Here is a 19,852-nt window from a genome sequence, read left to right as displayed (position 1 = left end):
TACTAGATACCTAGATAGATGGAGCTGTGAGGTACTGCTACCAGATACCTAGATAGATGGAGCTGTGAGGTACTTCTACCAGATACCTAGATAGATAGATGGAGCTGTGAGGTACTGCTACCAGATACCTAGATATCTGAAACTGTTTCGTCTCCTGCTAAGACTTCAGTTGGTCTTGGGTGCATATATTGTGGTTGAAATACTGTCTGCTGGCATAACAGTGTTAAGGATAACACATTACATGCACATTCACATTTCCTCGAGATGCTGAAAGAAATTATTTCTCCACTCCTGTTCCCGAGACGACATTAACATGTAGTTTAATTTCACTGCGAGGAATGCATAATTACGCTGCAGGTTATAGGCCTGTCCAGTGTCCATATTTCAGTTACTATTCCATTTAACCCATATATTTAAATTACGAATATTCTGTTTAGTCATGGATACAGGGATACTCATGAATATTCTGTTTAGTCATGGATACAGGGATACTCATGAATATTCTGTTTAGTCATGGATACAGGGATACTCATGAATGTTCTGTTTAGTCATGGATACAGGGATACTCATGAATGTTCTGTTTAGTCATGGATACAGGGATACTCATGAATATTCTGTTTAGTCATGGATACAGGGATACTCATGAATATTCTGTTTAGTCATGGATACAGGGATACTCATGAATGTTCTGTTTAGTCATGGATACAGGGATACTCATGAATGTTCTGTTTATTCATGGATACAGGGATACTCATGAATATTCTGTTTATTCATGGATACAGGGATACTCATGAATATTCTGTTTAGTCATGGATACAGGGATACTCATGAATATTCTGTTTAGTCATGGATACAGGGATACTCATGAGTGGGATATCAAAGCTGCATCTTAACAGCTTATCCTGAAGACGACCCTAAGCAGGATATGAGCTAGTATCTAGAAGACCCTAAACAGGATATGAGCTAGTATCTAGACGACCCTAAACAGGATATGAGCTAGTATCTAGACGACCCTAAGCAGGATGGATATGAGCTAGTATCTAGACGACCCTAAGCAGGATGGATATGAGCTAGTATCTAGACGACCCTAAGCAGGATGGATATGAGCTAGTATCTAGACGACCCTAAACAGGATGGATATGAGCTAGTATCTAGACGACCCTAAGCAGGATGGATATGAGCTAGTATCTAGACGACCCTAAGCAGGATGGATATGAGCTAGTATCTAGACGACCCTAAGCAGGATGGATATGAGCTAGTATCTAGACGACCCTAAACAGGATGGATATGAGCTAGTATCTAGACGACCCTAAACAGGATGGATATGAGCTAGTATCTAGACGACCCTAAACAGGATGGATATGAGCTAGTATCTAGACGACCCTAAACAGGATGGATATGAGCTAGTATCTAGACGACCCTAAACAGGATGGATATGAGCTAGTATCTAGAAGACCCTAAGCAGGATGGATATGAGCTAGTATCTAGACGACCCTAAACAGGATGGATATGAGCTAGTATCTAGACGACCCTAAGCAGGATGGATATGAGCTAGTATCTAGACGACCCTAAGCAGGATATGAGCTAGTATTTAGACGACCCTAAGCAGGATATGAGCTAGTATCTAGACGACCCTAAGCAGGATATGAGCTCGTATCTAGACGACCCTAAGCAGGATGGATATGAGCTAGTATCTAGACGACCCTAAGCAGGATGGATATGAGCTAGTATCTAGACGACCCTAAGCAGGATGGATATGAGCTAGTATCTAGACGACCCTAAGCAGGATGGATATGAGCTCGTATCTAGTGCCAGAGGGAGCAAAACAACCCCAAAACGTCACTGAACCTCCTCGATGTTTGACTGCAGGGAAGGTGTTCTTTTCTTTGAAGGCTGTAAACATAGAGATGGCGTGCTTCACCTAACATCTCTGATTTGGTCTCATCTGTTCACAGGACATTATCCCAGAAGGATTTTGAAATGTTCAGGTGTGTTTTGGACAATTCTGATGTCTCTCTCTCTCAGCAGCGGGATCCTGCTGGGTCTCCTACCATATAACCCCCTTCCATTGAGTTGGAGACGGATGGACAGAGTTGAAACTGTCGTACCTTGTGTGTCTGAAGGTCAGCTTGAATCTCTGTGGCAGTTGTTCAAGGTGCTTCCTTCACCTTTCAAACAATCTGTCACTGCAATCTTCTATCAAGTGTTCTCCTGCAGCCATGTCCTGGGAGGTTGACTAAAGTGGCATGGGCCTTGAACATCTTGATAACATTACGTACGGTGGAAACAGGAACATCAAGGTCTCTGGAGATGGACTTGTAGCCTTGAGATTGTCCGTGTGCTCGGCTACAATCGTGTGTCTGACTTCCTCAGAAAACCAGATTTTTTTATTTTATTTTCTCCATGCTCATTGTGGTACACACAGTGACACAAAACAGATTGTCATATAGTGTTAGACAGTGAGGTCAGGGATATGGTAGAGGTCCTGTATGTTCTGTTAGACAGTCAGATCAGGGATATGGTAGAGGTTCTGTATGGTTTAGTTGGTAGAGCATGGTTCTCACAATGCCAGGGTCATGTGTTTGATTTCCTCGGTGGCCTCCCATTTTAAGTGATCTTCTGCACAGTGCAGACTACTCTGAGTGGCTGTGGATTAAGATGTCTGCTACGTAAAGGCCGGGTGATTGTCAGGAGAAGGTTAGTTAGTGGTCGTGGTTTAGATATGTGGTGCTTTAGAGAGGGAGAGCTGTACGTCCATTCTGTTTGGCGGTCAGATAGGGAGACTGGTGGGAGGGACTTCGAGGCCAGACGACCATCTCTTAGTACACGCTCACACACCACAAACACTCCCTCTGCATTCCTCTGTTTCTGACTCCAACTCAGCTATTTAACACCTCTCCCCCCAATCCTTCATGTTTTCATTACCTTTCAGTCTCTTCCATTCCTCTCCTGTATACATTTAATCTTCCCTCTCTCGTTTCCACTCTTCCGCTTTCTATCTCTTTCTGTTTCCCTCTCTCTCCCTCTGTCTCTCAGTCGTAGAGTGGGGCACCAAGGCTGTGTGTGTGTTGCTGTGTGTTTGGATTGAGATTAGGTTACACTGCTGGATTGTGTAATTGTGAGGTGTGTCTCTCTGCTCCAGAAAGCTGCTCTGTTGTTTCTTTTGTTAGGAGGAGAGTAGAGCCGAGGGAGGGAGGGAGGGAGGGAGGGAGGGAGGGACAGACTAGTTACGTTACTGTAAATCACTACCTTCAGTCCACTAACCTGCTAGAATGAAGACATCACTACATAGGTAACATCTGGTTCAGTAAAGACGACACAGATCACACACTGAGCTAGAAGGAATGCTGTTGTTATCTAAACCCCAGCAGCCTGGTTTACAGTCAACACTGCAGAGGGATGCTGCTTCATCAGTGTTAACCTCAGGACCAGGACAACCTGCTGTAGGGATGCTGGTTCATCAGTGTTAACCTCAGGACCAGAGCAACCTGCTGTAGGGATGCTGGCTCATCAGTGTTAACCTCAGGACCAGAGCAACCCGCTGTAGGGATGCTGGTTCATCAGTGTTAACCTCAGGACCAGAGCAACCTGCTGTAGGGATGCTGGTTCATCAGTGTTAACCTCAGGACCAGAACAACCTGCTGTAGGGATGCTGGTTCATCAGTGTTAACCTCAGGACCAGAACAACCTGCTGTAGGGATGCTGGTTCATCAGTGTTAACCTCAGGACCAGAGCAACCTGCTGTAGGGATGCTGGTTCATCAGTGTTAACCTCAGGACCAGAGCAACCTGCTGTAGGGATGCTGGTTCATCAGTGTTAACCTCAGGACCAGAACAACCTGCTGTAGGGATGTTTGTTACAGGAAGGATGGTTCATCAGTGTTAACCTCAGGACCAGAACAACCTGCTGTAGGGATGTTTGTTACAGGAAGGATGGTTCATCAGTGTTAACCTCAGGACCAGGACAACCTGCTGTAGGGATGATGCTGTTTCATCAGTGTTAACCTCAGGACCAGAACAACCTGCTGTAGGGATGATGCTGTTTCATCAGTGTTAACCTCAGGACCAGGACAACCTGCTGTAGGGATGTTTGTTACATGGAGGATGTTTCATCAGTGTTAACCTCAGGACCAGCACAACCTTCTGTAGGGATGCTGGTTCATCAGTGTTAACCTCAGGACCAGAGCAACCTGCTGTAGGGATGCTGGTTCATCAGTGTTAACCTCAGGACCAGAGCAACCTGCTGTAGGGATGCTGGTTCATCAGTGTTAACCTCAGGACCAGAACAACCTGCTGTAGGGATGTTTGTTACAGGAAGGATGTTTCATCAGTGTTAACCTCAGGACCAGGAACATCTCTAGTTGAGGGCTCTAAAGGAAAGTCTCTAGACCCGAGTTGAGGGCTCTAAAGGAAAGTCTCTAGACCCGAGTTGAGGGCTCTAAAGGAAAGTCTCTAGACCCGAGTTGAGGGCTCTAAAGGAAAGTCTCTAGACCCGAGTTGAGGGCTCTAAAGGAAAGTCTCTAGACCCTAGTTGAGGGCTCTAAAGGAAAGTCTCTAGACCCTAGTTGAGGGCTCTAAAGGAAAGTCTCTAGACCCGAGTTGAGGGCTCTAAAGGAAAGTCTCTAGACCTCTAGTTGAGGGCTCTAAAGGAAAAACTCCTAACGCTAGTCATAATTAAAATAGAGAGTGTGTCTTCAACTATGTTGTTAAATATTCTACTTCTCTTTCCCCCAACAGACCAAAGAGAAGGGACAACGTCTCAGCCCACACACGATTGGAGGAGATAGACGTCAATCAAACTGGACGCCGTCCATTCCCTCCCACCCCTCATGGCGAGACCACCCCAAACCCACCAATAGGGCGAGTCCCATCCACTCGAACCCCCGTCACCACTCATCCGTCCGGACAATCCAATTGGTCCCCCTCACTCCACTTAACTCCTGCCCACTCTACGCTCCACCCCATCCACCCCCTCTGATTGGTCAAGATGGACAAGTTGACAGACGACATCCCCGGGTGCTACTACAACCGTACAGTGCAGTTCTTCTACGAACATAGTGGCAAGAACATCAGCACCCACTGGCGTCCTCGGGACTACGTGGTGGTGAGCCTGGGCATGGGTGTGTCTGTCATCGTCATCCTGGCCAACATCCTGGTCATGGTGGCCATCTTCATCAACCGACGATTCCACTTCCCTATCTACTATCTGCTAGGTAGGGTGTGTGTGTGTGTGTGTCTGTCAATTAGCAGCTGCTCACACTAATTTACCAAACTTACCAGAATTTTCAGAAGTTTTGGTCATTTTTAAATCTACAAAATCTTTGGTAAATTATACTTTCAAAACATTTAGTCATATTTATGTCATATTCTTTATATCTGTGAAAATTCCCTAAAATCCAGGAGTTTACTGGTACATTTTAGAAAGTTACCAGTAATATTACCCCCCTTAGCAACCCAACTAATGTCCTTGTCTACTATCCCCTAGGCAACCTGGCGGCAGCAGACCTGTTCTCAGGTATCGCCTACCTGCACCTTATGTTCCACACTGGGCCCTGGACCATCAAGCTGTCCAAGAACCAGTGGTTTGTACGCCAGGTAGGAGAGTCCAACACACACCCTAACCCTAACTAACACCGGACCATCAATCTGTCCCAAGAACCAGTGGTTTGTACGCCAGGTAGGAGAGTCCAACACACACCCTAACCCTAACTAACACCGGACCATCAATCTGTCCCAAGAACCAGTGGTTTGTACGCCAGGTAGGAGAGTCCAACACACACCCTAACCCTAACTAACACCGGACCATCAATCTGTCCCAAGAACCAGTGGTTTGTACGCCAGGTAGGAGAGTCCAACACACACCCTAACCCGAACTAACACCGGACCATCAATCTGTCCCAAGAACCAATGGTCAGGAACACAAGACAAGTTTTCCCCATAGGATTAGTTGATGCAGAAATGGACTTGCCAAAGGACAGTTTCTTTTCCACATAATTAGCATTATTTAGCTAGTGATGAGGTCCTTGAGGAAAAAATGGGCCGGAATGTCAGAAAAGCCTGGGCTGATTTCTGATCCTGGTCCGTCCCCGAGTTGATGCTTGCTAGGGCCCATGAATCGATGAATCCACATTTTTTCTTTCAAACTGGGAAAACTTTTCCTGTCAAAGTACTGTAGGTTTGTCTGATTTATGTTTACTAAGCTATTATGAGCAAAAGGTCCACATAGTTGAAAAAAGGACCCTTGTGGCCGCTGTGGTCCAGCAGTTAATGCCGAGGAACCCGGCACACGTGTACAGTCGTGGCCAAAAGTTTTGAGAATGACACAAATATTAATTTTCAGTCTGCTGCCTCAGTTTGTATGATGGCAATTTGCATATACTCCAGAATGTTATGAAGAGTGATCAGATGAATTGCAATTAATTGCAAAGTCCTTCTTTGCCATGCAAATTAACTGAATCCCCAAAAAACATTTCCACTGCATTTTAGCCCTGCCACAAAAGGACCAGCTGACATGTCAGTGATTCGCTCGTTAACACAGGTGTGCATGTTGACGAGGACAAGGCTGGAGATCCCTCTGTCATGCTGATTGAGTTCGAATAACAGACTGGAAGCTTCAAAGGAGGGTGGTGCTTGGAATCATTGTTCTTCCTCTGTCAACCATGGTTACCTGCAAGGAAACACGTGCCGTCATCATTGCTTTGCACAAAAAGGGCTTCACAGGCAAGGATATTGCTGCCAGTAAGATTGCACCTAAATCAACCATTTATCGGATCATCAAGAACTTCAAGGAGAGCGGTTCAATTGTTGTGAAGAAGGCTTCAGGGCGCCCAAGAAAGTCCAGCAAGCGCCAGGACCGTCTCCCAAAGTCGATTTAGCTGCGGGATCGGGGCACCACCAGTACAGAGCTTGCTGGCAGCAGGCAGGTGTGAGTGCATCTGCACGCACAGTGAGGGGAAGACTTTTGGAGGATGGCCTGGTGTCAAGAAGGGCAGCAAAGAAGCCACTTCTCTCCAGGAAAAACGTCAGGGACAGACTGATATTCTGCAAAAGGTACAGGGATTGGACTGCTGAGGACTGAGGTAAAGTCATTTTCTCTGATGAATCCCCTTTCCGATTGTTTGGGGCATCCGGAAAAAAGCTTGTCTGGAGAAGACAAGGTGAGCGCTCGCATCAGTCCTGTGTCATGCCAACAGTAAAGCATCCTGAGACCATTCATGTGTGGGGTTGCTTTTCAGCCAAGGGTGTGGGCTCACTCACAATTTTGCCTAAGAACACAGCCATGAATAAAGAATGGTACCAACACATCATCCGAGAGCAACTTCTCCCAACCATCCAGGAACAGTTTGGTAACGAACAATGCCTTTTCCAGCATGATGGAGCACCTTGCCATAAGGCAAAAGTGATAACTAAGTGGCTCGGGCAACAAAGCATCGATATTTTGGGTCCATGGCCAGGAAACTCCCCAGACCTTAATCCCATTGAGAACTTGTGGTCAGTCCTCAAGAGGCGGGTGGACAAACAAAAACCCACAAATTCTGACAAACTCCAAGAATTCATCCTGCCATCAGTCAGGATGTGGCCCAGAAGTTAATTGACAGCATGCCAGGGCGGATTGCAGAGGTCTTGAAAAAGAAGGGTCAACACTGCAAATATTGACTCTTTGCATCAACTTCATGTAATTGTCAATAAAAGCCTTTGACACTTATGAAATGCTTGTAATTACAAAGCAAATAAAATAAAATGTTATTTGTCACATACACATGGTTAGCAGATGTTAATGCGAGTGTAGCGAAATGCTTGTGCTTCTAGTTCCGACAATGCAGTAATATCTAACAAGTAAACTAACCTAACAATTTCACAACAACTACCTTATACACACAAGTGTAAAGGAATGAATAGGAATATGTACATAAAAAAATATGAATGAGTGATGGCCGAACGGCATAGGCAAGATGTGAGGTTAGATTACTTGTTGATTATTACTGCATTGTCGGAACTAGAAGCACAAGCATTTCGCTACACTCGCATTAACATCTGCTAACCATGTGTATGTGACAAATAACATTTGATTTGATGCAGTGGATGGTATAGAGTACAGTATATACATATGAGATGAGTAATGTAGGGTATGTAAACATATAAAAGTGCCATTGTTTAAAGTGGCTAGTGATACATTACATCAAGATGCAGTAGATGGTATAGAGTGCAGTATATACATATGAGATGAGTAATGTACTTCAGTATTCCATAGTAACATCTGACAAATATCTAAAGACACTGAAGCAACAAACTTTGTGGAAATTAATATTTGTGTCATTCTCAAAACTTTTCGCCACGACTGTACAGCCAAGTTTACCAGTCAGCGTGGGTTGTAATCCACCCTCTGGTCTTCTGACTCTCCATCTCTCCTACCTTTCCTGTCTCCTCTCAACAGACTTATCTCAATCAATGTGTTAAAACCCTTCAAATATAGATGAATTAATCCTCCCTCCAGACCCTGATCGACTCCAGTCTGACAGCATCGGTGTTGAACCTCCTGGCCATCGCCTTGGAGCGGCACCAGACCATCTTCACCATGCAGGTGTGTGTGTGTGTGTGTGTGTGTGTGTGTGTGTGTGTGTGTGTGTGTGTGTGTGTGTGTGTGTGTGTGTGTGTGTGTTGATATTACAGTAGAAGTATATCAAGAGTGGTCGAGAGAAAGCGGTAGACACATTTCCATCTGTTAGGGACTAATAAAGTATATATCATCTCAGCTCCACAGTAAGATGACCAACCGTCGCGTGGTGCTGCTCATCGCCCTTATCTGGGGCCTAGCCATCTTCATGGGCCTGGTTCCCACCATGGGCTGGCACTGTCTGTGTGACCTGGAGAACTGCTCCACCATGGCCCCCATGTACAAACGCTCCTACCTGGTGTTCTGGGCTGTGCTCAACCTGTTCACCTTCTCTCTCATGGTGGCTGCCTACACCAGGATCTTTGTGTACGTCAGACACAAGAGCCAGAGGATGTCTCAGCACACCAGCCAGATACGACACAAGGAGACTGTGTTCAACCTGATGAAGACTGTTTCTATGATCCTGGGTGAGGAGGGACGGGACACACACACACACACACACACACACACACACACACACACACACACACACACACACACACACACACACACACACACAGTTGAAGTCGGGAGGTTTACATGCACCTTAGCCAAAGACATTTAAACTCAGTTTTTCACAATTCCTGACATTTAATCCTAGTAAAAATTCCCTGTATTAGGTCAGTTAGGATCACCACTTTATTTTAAGAATGTGAAATGTCAGAATAATAGTAGTGGGTCAGAAGTTTACATACGCTCAATTAGTATTTGGTAGCATTGCCTTTAAATTGTTTAACTTGGGTCAACCTTTTATTTTAAAACAATTTACAAATTCACCTTTATTTAACCAGGTAGGCTAGTTGAGAACAAGTTCTCATTTACAACTGCGACCCGTCCAAGATAAAGCAAAGCAGTGTGACACAAACAACAACACAGAGTTACACACGGAATAACAAACATAGTCAATAACACAAAAAAAAGTATATATACAGTGTGTGCAAATGAGGTAAGATAAGGGCGGTAAAGGCAATAAATAGGCCATAGTGGCAAAATAATTCAGATTTAGCAATTAAACACTGGAGTGGTAGATGTGAAGAAGATGAATGTGCAAGTAGAGATACTGGTGTGCAAAGGAGCAACAAAAATAAATAACAGTATGAGGATGAGGTAGTTGGATGGGCTGTTTACAGATGGGCTATATGCAGTGATCTGTGAACTGCTCTGACAGCTGGTGCTTAAAGTTAGAGAGGGAGATTTGAGTCTCCAGCTTCAGTGATTTTTGCAATTCGTTACAGTCATTGGCAGCAGAGAACTGGAAGGAAAGGCGGCCAAAGGAGGAATTGGCTTTGGGGGTGACCAGTGAAATATACCTGCTGGAGCGCGTGCTACGGGTGGGTGCTGCTATGGTGACCAGTGAGCTAAGATAAGGCGAGGCTTTACCTAGCAAAGACGTATAGATGACCTGGAGCCAGTGGGTAGCCTTCCACAAGCTTCCCAGAATAAGTTGGGTGAATTTTGGCCCATTCCTCCTGACAGAGCTGGTGTAACTGAGTCAGGTTTGTAGGCCTCCTTGCTCGCACACGCTTTTTCAGTTCTGCCCTCACATTTTCTATAGGATTGAGGTCAGGGCCTTGTGATGGCCACTCCAATACCTTGACTTTGTTGTCCTTAAGCCATTTTGTCACAACTTTAGAAGTATGCTTGGGGTCATTGTCCATTTGGAAGACCCGTTTGCGACCAAGCTTTAGCTTCCTGACTGATGTTGTCGTGGAGAATCGTCTCAGAAATATAACACTCTTACAAGAACTTGTGAATTCAATATAGACTTTAATACAAAGTAGCAAAAATGAGCCTTTCCATGAAAGGACCCCATTACAAAACGTAACAGGGTAGCGCCCCTCCATGGAAAAAGACTAACTTCTCATATCACAGAGTCCTGCCTTTATAGGACTTCTGTCTTTGCCTAACGTATAGAGTCCCCTCCCTCTATTTGAAAATAGCTTCTCTTGATCTTTCTCCCTTATTTTCTTTTCATCTCAGAGCTTGCTTGTTAACGCCCACATCTGCTTTTGATTAGATTATAATGGTGGCAGGACCCTTTCATGTCCTAAGAATGATATACACTGCTCAAAAAAATAAAGGGAACACTTAAACAACACAATGTAACTCCAAGTCAATTACACTTCTGTGAAATCAAACTGTCCACTTAGGAAGCAACACTGATTGACAATAAATTTCACATGCTGTTGTGCAAATGGAATAGACAAAAGGTGGAAATTATAGGCAATTAGCAAGACACACCCAATAAAGGAGTGGTTCTGCAGGTGGTGACCACAGACCACTTCTCAGTTCCTATGCTTCCTGGCTGATGTTTTGGTCACTTTTGAATGCTGGCGGTGCTTTCACTCTAGTGGTAGCATGAGACGGACTCTACAACCCACACAAGTGGCTCAGGTAGTGCAGCTCATCCAGGATGGCACATCAATGCGAGCTGTGGCAAGAAGGTTTGCTGTGTCTGTCAGCGTAGTGTCCAGAGCATGGAGGCGCTACCAGGAGACAGGCCAGTACATCAGGAGACGTGGAAGAGGCCGTAGGAGGGCAACAACCCAGCAGCAGGACCGCTACCTCCGCCTTTGTGCAAGGAGGACCACTGCCAGAGCCCTGCAAAATGACCTCCAGCATGCCACAAATGTGCATGTGTCAGCATATGGTCTCACAAGGGGTCTGAGGATCTCATCTCGGTACCTAATGGCAGTCAGGCTGCCTCTGGCGAGCACATGGAGGGCTGTGCGGCCCCACAAAGAAATGCCACCCCACACCATGACTGACCCACCGCCAAACCGGTCATGCTGGAGGATGTTGCAGGCAGCAGAACGTTCTCCACGGCGTCTCCAGACTCTGTCACGTCTGTCACATGTGCTCATGTGCTCAGTGTGAACCTGCTTTCATCTGTGAAGAGCACAGGGCGCCAGTGGCGAATTTGCCAATCTTGGTGTTCTCTGGCAAATGCCAAAAGTCCTGCACGGTGTTGGGCTGTAAGCACAACCCCCACCTGTGGACGTCGGGCCCTCATACCACCCTCATGGAGTCTGTTTCTGACCGTTTGAGCAGACACATGCACATTTGTGGCCTGCTGGAGGTCATTTTGCAGGGCTCTGGCAGTGCTCCTCCTTGCACAAAGGCGGAGGTAGCGGTCCTGCTGCTGGGTTGTTGCCCTCCTACGGCCTCCTCCACGTCACCTGATGTACTGGCCTGTCTCCTGGTAGCGCCTCCATGCTCCGGACACTATGCTGACAGACACAGCAAACCTTCTTGCCACAGCTCGCATTGATGTGCCATCCTGGATGAGCTGCACTACCTGAGCCACTTGTGTGGGTTGTAGACTCCGTCTCATGCTACCACTAGAGTGAAAGCACCGCCAGCATTCAAAAGTGACCAAAACATCAGCCAGGAAGCATAGGAACTGAGAAGTGGTCTGTGGTCACCACCTGCAGAACCACTCCTTTATTGGGGGTGTCTTGCTAATTGCCTATAATTTCCACCTTTTGTCTATTCCATTTGCACAACAGCATGTGAAATTTATTGTCAATCAGTGTTGCTTCCTAAGTGGACAGTTTGATTTCACAGAAGTGTGATTGACTTGGAGTTACATTGTGTTTAAGTGTTTCCTTTATTTTTTTGAGCAGTGTATGTACATCTTACCCTAAGCACTTATGGCCTTGGCTATTATACTTATGTTTTGTTCCTCTCTATCTAATCTTTGGTATCCTGCCCTTTCTATAATAGATAATGCACTTAAGTGTCACCTCCTCCTTTTTACCCTAAACACTTATGCACTTATGGCTTTGGCCTTTGTACTTCCCTCATCAGAGCTATCAGATGCACCAAGTGTCATCTTCTCCTCCTGTGGATTGATGAACACATGTCTTTGCTCTATAATATTATATCTGTCCCTATATGTAACAATAACTACCACAATGTCTTGAGAAGTTGCTTCAATATATCCACATAATTTTCCTTACTCATAATGCCATCTATTTTGTGAAGTGCACCAGTCTCTCCTGCAGCAAAGCACCCCCACAACATGATGCTGCCAACCCCGTGCTTCACGGTTGGGATGGTGTTCTTCGCCTTGCAAGCATCCCCCTTTCTCCTCCAAACATAACGATGGTCATTATGGCTAAACAGTTCTATTTTTGTTTCATCAGACCAGACGGCATTTCTCCAAAAAGTACGATCTTTGTCCCCATGTGCAGTTACAAACCGTAGTCTGGCTTTTTTATGGTGGTTTTAGAGCAGTGGTTTCTTCCTTGCTGAGCGGCCTTTCAGGTTATGTCGATATAGAACTCGTTTTACTGTGGATATAGATACTTTTGTACCTGTTTCCTCCAGCATCTTCACAAAGTATTTTGCTGTTGTTCTGGGATTGATTTGCACTTTTCGCACCAAAGTACGTTCATGTCTAGGAGACAGAACGCGTCTCCTTCCTGAGCGGTATGACGGCTGCGTGGTCCCATGGTGTTTATACTTGAGTACTATTGTTTGTACAGATGAACGTGGTACCTTCAGGCGTTTGGAAATTGCTCCCAAGGATGAACCAGACTTGTGGAGGTCTTTTTTCTGAGGTCTTGGCTGATTTCTTTTGATTTTCCCATGATGTCAAGCAAAGAGGCACTGAGTTTGAAGGTAGGCCTTGAAATACATCCACAGGCACACCTCCAATTGACTCAAATTATGTCAATTAGCCTACCAGAAGCTTCTAAAGCCATGACATAATGTTCTGGAATTTTCCAATCAGTTTAAAGGCACAGTCAACTTAGTGTATGTAAACTTCTGGCCCCCTGGAATTGTGATACAGTGAATTATAAGTGAAATAATCTGTCTGTAAACAATTGTTGAAAAAATTATTTGTCATGCACAAAGTAGATGTCCTAACCGACTTGCCAAAACTATAGTTTGTTAACAAGAAATTTGTGGAGTGGTTGAAAAACAAGTTTTAATGACTCCAACCTAAGTGTATGTAAAATTCTGACTTCAACTGTATACACACACACACACACACACACACACACACACACACACACACACACACACACACACACACACACACACACACACACACACACACACACACACACACACACTCTCTCTCTCTGGCATGCAGGCACCTCTCTGGCTTGTCCCAACTTGTTTAACAAGACACTCAACTTCCCCCCCACATCCCTCACTCTCTCCCTCCCTTCCTCCTTCCTTCCTTCTCCTCTTTCCTGCTTCTCTCCCTCTCCCAAGCTTCTGCTCCAGCATTTTTAACTTCTGATTCAATTCCTCGAGAAGGAATTTGACGTCTCTGTTTCTCACATATAGGCTCATATGCAATCCTTGAATTTCTGGTTGTCTTTTTTTCTGGCATGGCAAGTGTGAGTGAGAGAGGCTGTGTGTGTTTTGGGTTTTACTGGATACCAGAAGTCCTCACAGGATAGTAAAACAAAGAACATTCAGACAATTGGGGACATTTCGCCGGTCCTCACAAGGAAAAAGGCTAATTCAGGGTTAGGTTTAGGGTTAGATGTCAGGGAAAATAGGATTTTGAATGTGAATCAATTGTTTGGTCGCCACAAGAATAGTAAAACAACAATGTGAGGAATGTCTGCATGTCCTGACAGGGAACAGCATAGTTAAACCACCACGACACAAAAACACTCCTCCATTTCAACCTCCCCTTCTCTCTCTGTCGCAGTGTGTGTGTGTGTGCAGTGAATTCCTGAGGCGTGAAATTGTGTAATTGAATATTATCATAATGAAATCAGATCTGTCCGACCAACCCCAAGCCACACACTGACAGTGGATACTGACTCTGTGTGTACAGTATTCACTGACCAGCTGAATTTTTACAATTGTCTCTCTCCCTCCTCCTCCCCTCTCCCCCCCCCCTCCTCCTCCTCCTCCTCTCCTCCCCCCCCCCCCCCCCCCCCCCCCCCCCTCTCCTCCTCTCCCCCCCCCCTCCTCCTCCTCTCCTCCCCTCTCCCCCCCCCCCCCCCTCCTCCAGGTTGTTTTGTGATCTGCTGGACCCCGGGCCTGGTGTTGTTGATGTTGGATGGTCTGGGCTGTGAATGGTGCCAGGTGCTGCGCTATGAGAAGTACTGTCTGGTCCTGGCTGAGTGTAACTCCCTGGTCAACCCCATCATCTACAGCTTCAGAGACACGGACATGTTACAGACCTTCAAGCGGATCCTCTGCTGCCTGTGTCGCCGCGGCGACGCCGGCCACAAAGACACGCTGTCCGGCATGCGCTGCAACACCCTGGAGCAAGAGGTACTCTCCGAGAGCAACGGCAACAATCACCACGACAACCACAACGACGACAACAATCATATACGTCCCCACGGCGACCACTCGGACACAGACGATTAGACGAAGACAGTAGACACATATAGGTGACAGACGACGTAACAAGCAGTTACACCGTAAAAATGTCATCACTGACAGGGTGCTATAGCAACTTTCATCACCATGACAACTAGCTAACAGTCCTGTGACAACAACGTGGCTACACCGTCACAATGACATCAACTACACCGTAACAACAACGTTATGGCCTCCAAATTATACCATAGCAACCACCATGGACTGACACACCGTAACAACATCAACCACTATAACAACTGCAACTTAACAAAACATTAAAACAATTACTACAATGGACAAAAGACCACTAAAGTGACTACTACCACGTAACAAAATACCATGGCAACACCTACAACAATGACAATGTAACACAATACCACGACAACACCTACAATAACGACAACATAACAAAATACCATGACAACACTTACAACGTAACACAATACCACGACAACACCTACAATAGCGACAACGTTACACAATACCACTAAAACACCTACAACAACAGAATTACAGTGCCACGACTACCCTAACAATGTCACAAAATAGCCCTACAACCACCAGGCCTCGACGACAACCACCTCCTGATTCAGAGGGGTTGGGTTAAATGCGGAAGACACATTTCAGTAGGAGGCATTCAGTTGTACAACTGACCAGGTATCTCCCTCTCCCTTTACAAGCAAACAGAATCTGCCATATTTTGTAGGCTCATTGTTTGTAGGCTCATTGTTTGTAGGCTCATTGTTATAATACTGTATGTTGCGCTAGCTTGTAATGTACACTGTAACATACCAGCCCTATCAGTCTGTTCTATATAGAACAATATGAATAGTTAATCATGCAGATATTATTGTTTGGAAACGAACGGTAGCATACTGTTTGGAGAAGTGTCTGTGTGCTATTAGAGACTAGAGGTGGGGACGCCTACGTGCTGTTTGTAAAAAGAGACCTGATCAAACATAATGGATTGAGAGTGATGGGGCTGATTTCTACTCTGTCAACATGGTGCTGGGCAGCTTCTAATGCAGATGCACTGTCTCAATCTGTGTGTCTAGAGAGAACGAGACCTTCTACAACGCCAAGACTTGAATGAGTCCGGTTGAGTAAGGCCAGCCCCTGCAGGGAACGTTTTGGTCTTCAGCTGGGTCCGTACTGGACTCTGATAATGCAACTGTTTTCCATACAGACTTTCTTGATACTGACAATGTCTCTATAACGTTGTTGGAACGTTGTTGGAAGGTTGTCTGCCACCCCTGGACAGCCTGGTGGGATGTTAACCAGATGTTAAAGGGGTTCAAACGGGTCTGACTATTTGTCATGCTTCCTGTGACCTGTAGCTATGGCATGCGAGTGTACAGACTCACACACACACACACACACACACACACACACACACACACACACACACACACACACACACACACACACACACACACACACACACACACACACACACACAAACAAACACACGGCTGACTCATCACTGTGTTGTTGCTCTCTGTGTGGAGACACAGGAGTGTGTGTGTGTGTGTGTGTTTACAGTACCCCACACAAACACCAGTTAAACGTTTACACATCCTGTCAGTGATGTCACTAATGGAGAACGAACAAACGGCACAATACAGGAGGGAAACATTTCAGTGTCGCACGCTATTCTGCACTAACTCTGTGACAGTCAAATATGTTCCCCTCGTACTTACCCTACCCCACCCATGACACGGACTGTCATTTTTACACACACACACACACACACACACACACACACACACACACACACACACACACACACACACACACACACACACACACACACAGTAAAGCGTGATATACATTAGCGCCCCCCAGTGGTCAAGTGAAAGCAAGTCGTCCTCTTCTACACTCCTGGGCCACGTCCCAATTGTCTCTTCTTCCTTCCAAAGTGTGCACTCGTTCACTTCCCTTCACTGATTTGAAAGGAAATGACTGGTATTAGAAATATGGTGGGAACTCCCTCTAGCCCGTGCCTCCACCAATCCAATGCTGTCAGATGTGTGGAATGTCATGAACGAGTGCACCCTTCAGGAGAAAGGATAGATCATTGGGACGTACCCCAACTCTCACCATCTGAAAAGGGAAAATGTTCACACCTGAGAAACTATAAAAGGGAAATTCTGGTTTTATAAATATGGCTGTTAATATGCATTATTTTCATAAGCACGTATGAAAACATATTTTCCCCAGATTGTAAAAAATAAAATGAAACTCCATTTAACAGAGAAACTGTTTTTCTCTGTCATTTAAATAATCTGTTACTGTTTTTTAGTTTTATTTTTGTACCAAAAAATCTCTGAAAATAAAGCCAGAAAAATGAAAACATTCCTAATCTGTGTCTGTCTGCCTGATCGCTTGGTTATGCCTGGCGGCATCGTGCCGCTGGGTGCGGCCATCGCTTGATCATGTCTGTCTTTATGATGCTGCCAGGAACAAGGACACAAACTAGAAGCTAAACATATTAGTCCTTTAGCAGACGCTCTTATCCAGGGCCACTTACAGGAGCAATTAAGGTTTAAGTGCCTTGCTCAAGGGCACGTTGACAGATTCTTCACTTAGTCGTCTCGGGGATTCGAACTAGTAACCATTTCGGTTACTGGCCCAACACGCTTCACCGCTTGGCTACCTGCCACCCACAGAAATGGCTAAATAAATAGATTGTGGGTTATAGTTGGGTTTTATTCAGGTTATAGCTTGGTTGTATTGTGTCTCCTATCTCTACGCGCTGTGATCCAGTTTATTGCTGTGCTTGTCATGTCGAGAAGCAGGGAGGATATCTGTACATGCTGTGATCCAGTTTATTGCTGTGCTTGTCATGGAGAGAAGCAGGGAGGATATCTGTACATGCTGTGATCCAGTTTATTGCTGTGCTTGTCAGAGAGAGAAGCAGGGAGGATATCTGTACATGCTGTGATCCAGTTTATTGCTGTGCTTGTCAGAGAGAGAAGCAGGGAGGATATCTGTACATGCTGTGATCCAGTTTATTGCTGTGCTTGTCAGAGAGAGAAGCAGGGAGGATATCTGTACATGCTGTGATCCAGTTTATTGCTGTGCTTGTCAGAGAGAGAAGCAGGGAGGATATCTGTACATGCTGTGATCCAGTTTATTGCTGTGCTTGTCAGAGAGAGAAGCAGGGAGGATATCTGTACATGCTGTGATCCAGTTTATTGCTGTGCTTGTCAGAGAGAGAAGCAGGGAGGATATCTGTACATGCTGTGATCCAGTTTATTGCTGTGCTTGTCATGGAGAGATGCAGATACTGAACACCTCTGTGAAAGACACCACACTGTATTTCTCTCTTTCTTCATCTGTCTCTCTCTCCCTCTCTCCGATGGCTGGACCTTACTAACTCTCTTTCTTTCTCCTTTCATCCCCTCTCTCCTCGTCCTCCACCTAATCCCCTTCATCCTGCCTCTCCATCCCTCTCCAGCCATATGAGAATCGTGATGCGGAGCTGGTGGAGAAGACCAGGGGAGCTCCTCTCATCCTGAAGGGAACAGAGGACATGATGACGTCCACAGAGAGCTGACACACACACACACACACACACACACACACACACACTGTGTGATTATTTGGGGGGGAATCTCTGAATCATGCTAAATGTTTTTATTGTATAGATGTGATTTGTAGTTGTATTGATGAGACGTTGTTTGTATGACTGATGATACTGTATGTTACAGAAACATGACCAATAACTACAGTTACCGCACTGACATTTCTGTTTGAAACAACTTTATTGACATTGTCCCATGTACACTCCTCAGAGATGTGTTGACATATTGTCTAGCTAACCTCCTGTCCATTGTGTTCATTTCACCAGCCGGCTCACTAGAAAAGCCATCAGAACTGTATATTTATGACTTTTTATTTTTTATTTGACTTTTTATTTATGCATTTTTTGTTGATCTTACGGGAATAGTCTGCGCTGAGTGTATACAGTGAGGGGGTGAGGTGTGTTTGTGTACTGCATAACATGTTAGGTGAGTTTTAAGAAGGGGAGGTATTTGTAGAGACATTTTACTGTTATTAAATGTATTGTTAGGTTCTGAACAGAGTAAAAACTCAAACGGACGACTAGAAAAAACTCGAACCAAGTTTATTCACCACACTGGATGCCTCAGCTGCAGGCACATTGTACACATGATCAAACAGGCATTTATATGTCAAGAGGAGATCAGGGGTGTATCTTCTCAAAACTGCCATCTGTTGCCCAATACTGCCTAGATGTTGCGTCGATGTCTTGGCGTTGGAGCCGTCTGCCAGCAGTTCCTCTTATCTGTCTATCTGTCTAGAGAATGAATGAATAGACTATAGACCAGTCTGCATTGTAGACTGATGTGTTCTGGTTGTTTCTGTGACCTCACAATCAGTTTCATGTTCAGAAATGATGGAAACCGCTTCTATTAAAGAGAATCTACAACACTACTGACTGTCCATCCATCTGTCTCTCACTGACTGTCCATCCATCTGTCTCTCGCTGACTGTCCATCCATCTGTCTCTCACTGACTGTCCATCCATCTGTCTCTCACTGACTGTCCATCCATCTGTCTCTCGCTGACTGTCCATCCATCTGTCTCTCACTGACTGTCCATCCATCTGTCTCTCACTGACTGTCCATCCATCTGTCTCTCACTGACTGTCCATCCATCTGTCTCTCACTGACTGTCCATCCATCTGTCTCTCACTGACTGTCCATCCATCTGTCTCTCGCTGACTGTCCATCCATCTGTCTCTCGCTGACTGTCCATCCATCTGTCTCTCGCTGACTGTCCATCCATCTGTCTCTCGCTGACTGTCCATCCATCTGTCTCTCGCTGACTG

General features: G+C 45.4%; 1 protein-coding gene across 1 annotated transcript in view; it reads left to right on the top strand.

Moving 5' to 3' along the window:
* LOC120019674 (lysophosphatidic acid receptor 2-like) overlaps positions 1-19,531 on the top strand; it is a 35,351-nt gene extending 15,820 nt beyond the window's left edge. The window contains exons 2-7 of the mRNA XM_038963049.1: positions 4,737-5,212; positions 5,485-5,594; positions 8,494-8,580; positions 8,753-9,080; positions 14,639-14,904; positions 18,458-19,531. Of these exons, the coding sequence (XP_038818977.1) occupies positions 4,987-5,212; positions 5,485-5,594; positions 8,494-8,580; positions 8,753-9,080; positions 14,639-14,904; positions 18,458-18,556 (1,116 nt within the window). The 5' untranslated portion in view covers positions 4,737-4,986 and the 3' untranslated portion in view covers positions 18,557-19,531. The remainder of the gene's footprint in view (positions 1-4,736; positions 5,213-5,484; positions 5,595-8,493; positions 8,581-8,752; positions 9,081-14,638; positions 14,905-18,457) is intronic.
* Positions 19,532-19,852: the final 321 nt, after the last annotated feature.

This window comes from Salvelinus namaycush, chromosome 2, assembly GCF_016432855.1.
Source record: "Salvelinus namaycush isolate Seneca chromosome 2, SaNama_1.0, whole genome shotgun sequence".
Classification (NCBI taxonomy): domain Eukaryota; kingdom Metazoa; phylum Chordata; class Actinopteri; order Salmoniformes; family Salmonidae; genus Salvelinus; species Salvelinus namaycush.
This window is presented reverse-complemented; position numbering and strand designations above follow the sequence as displayed.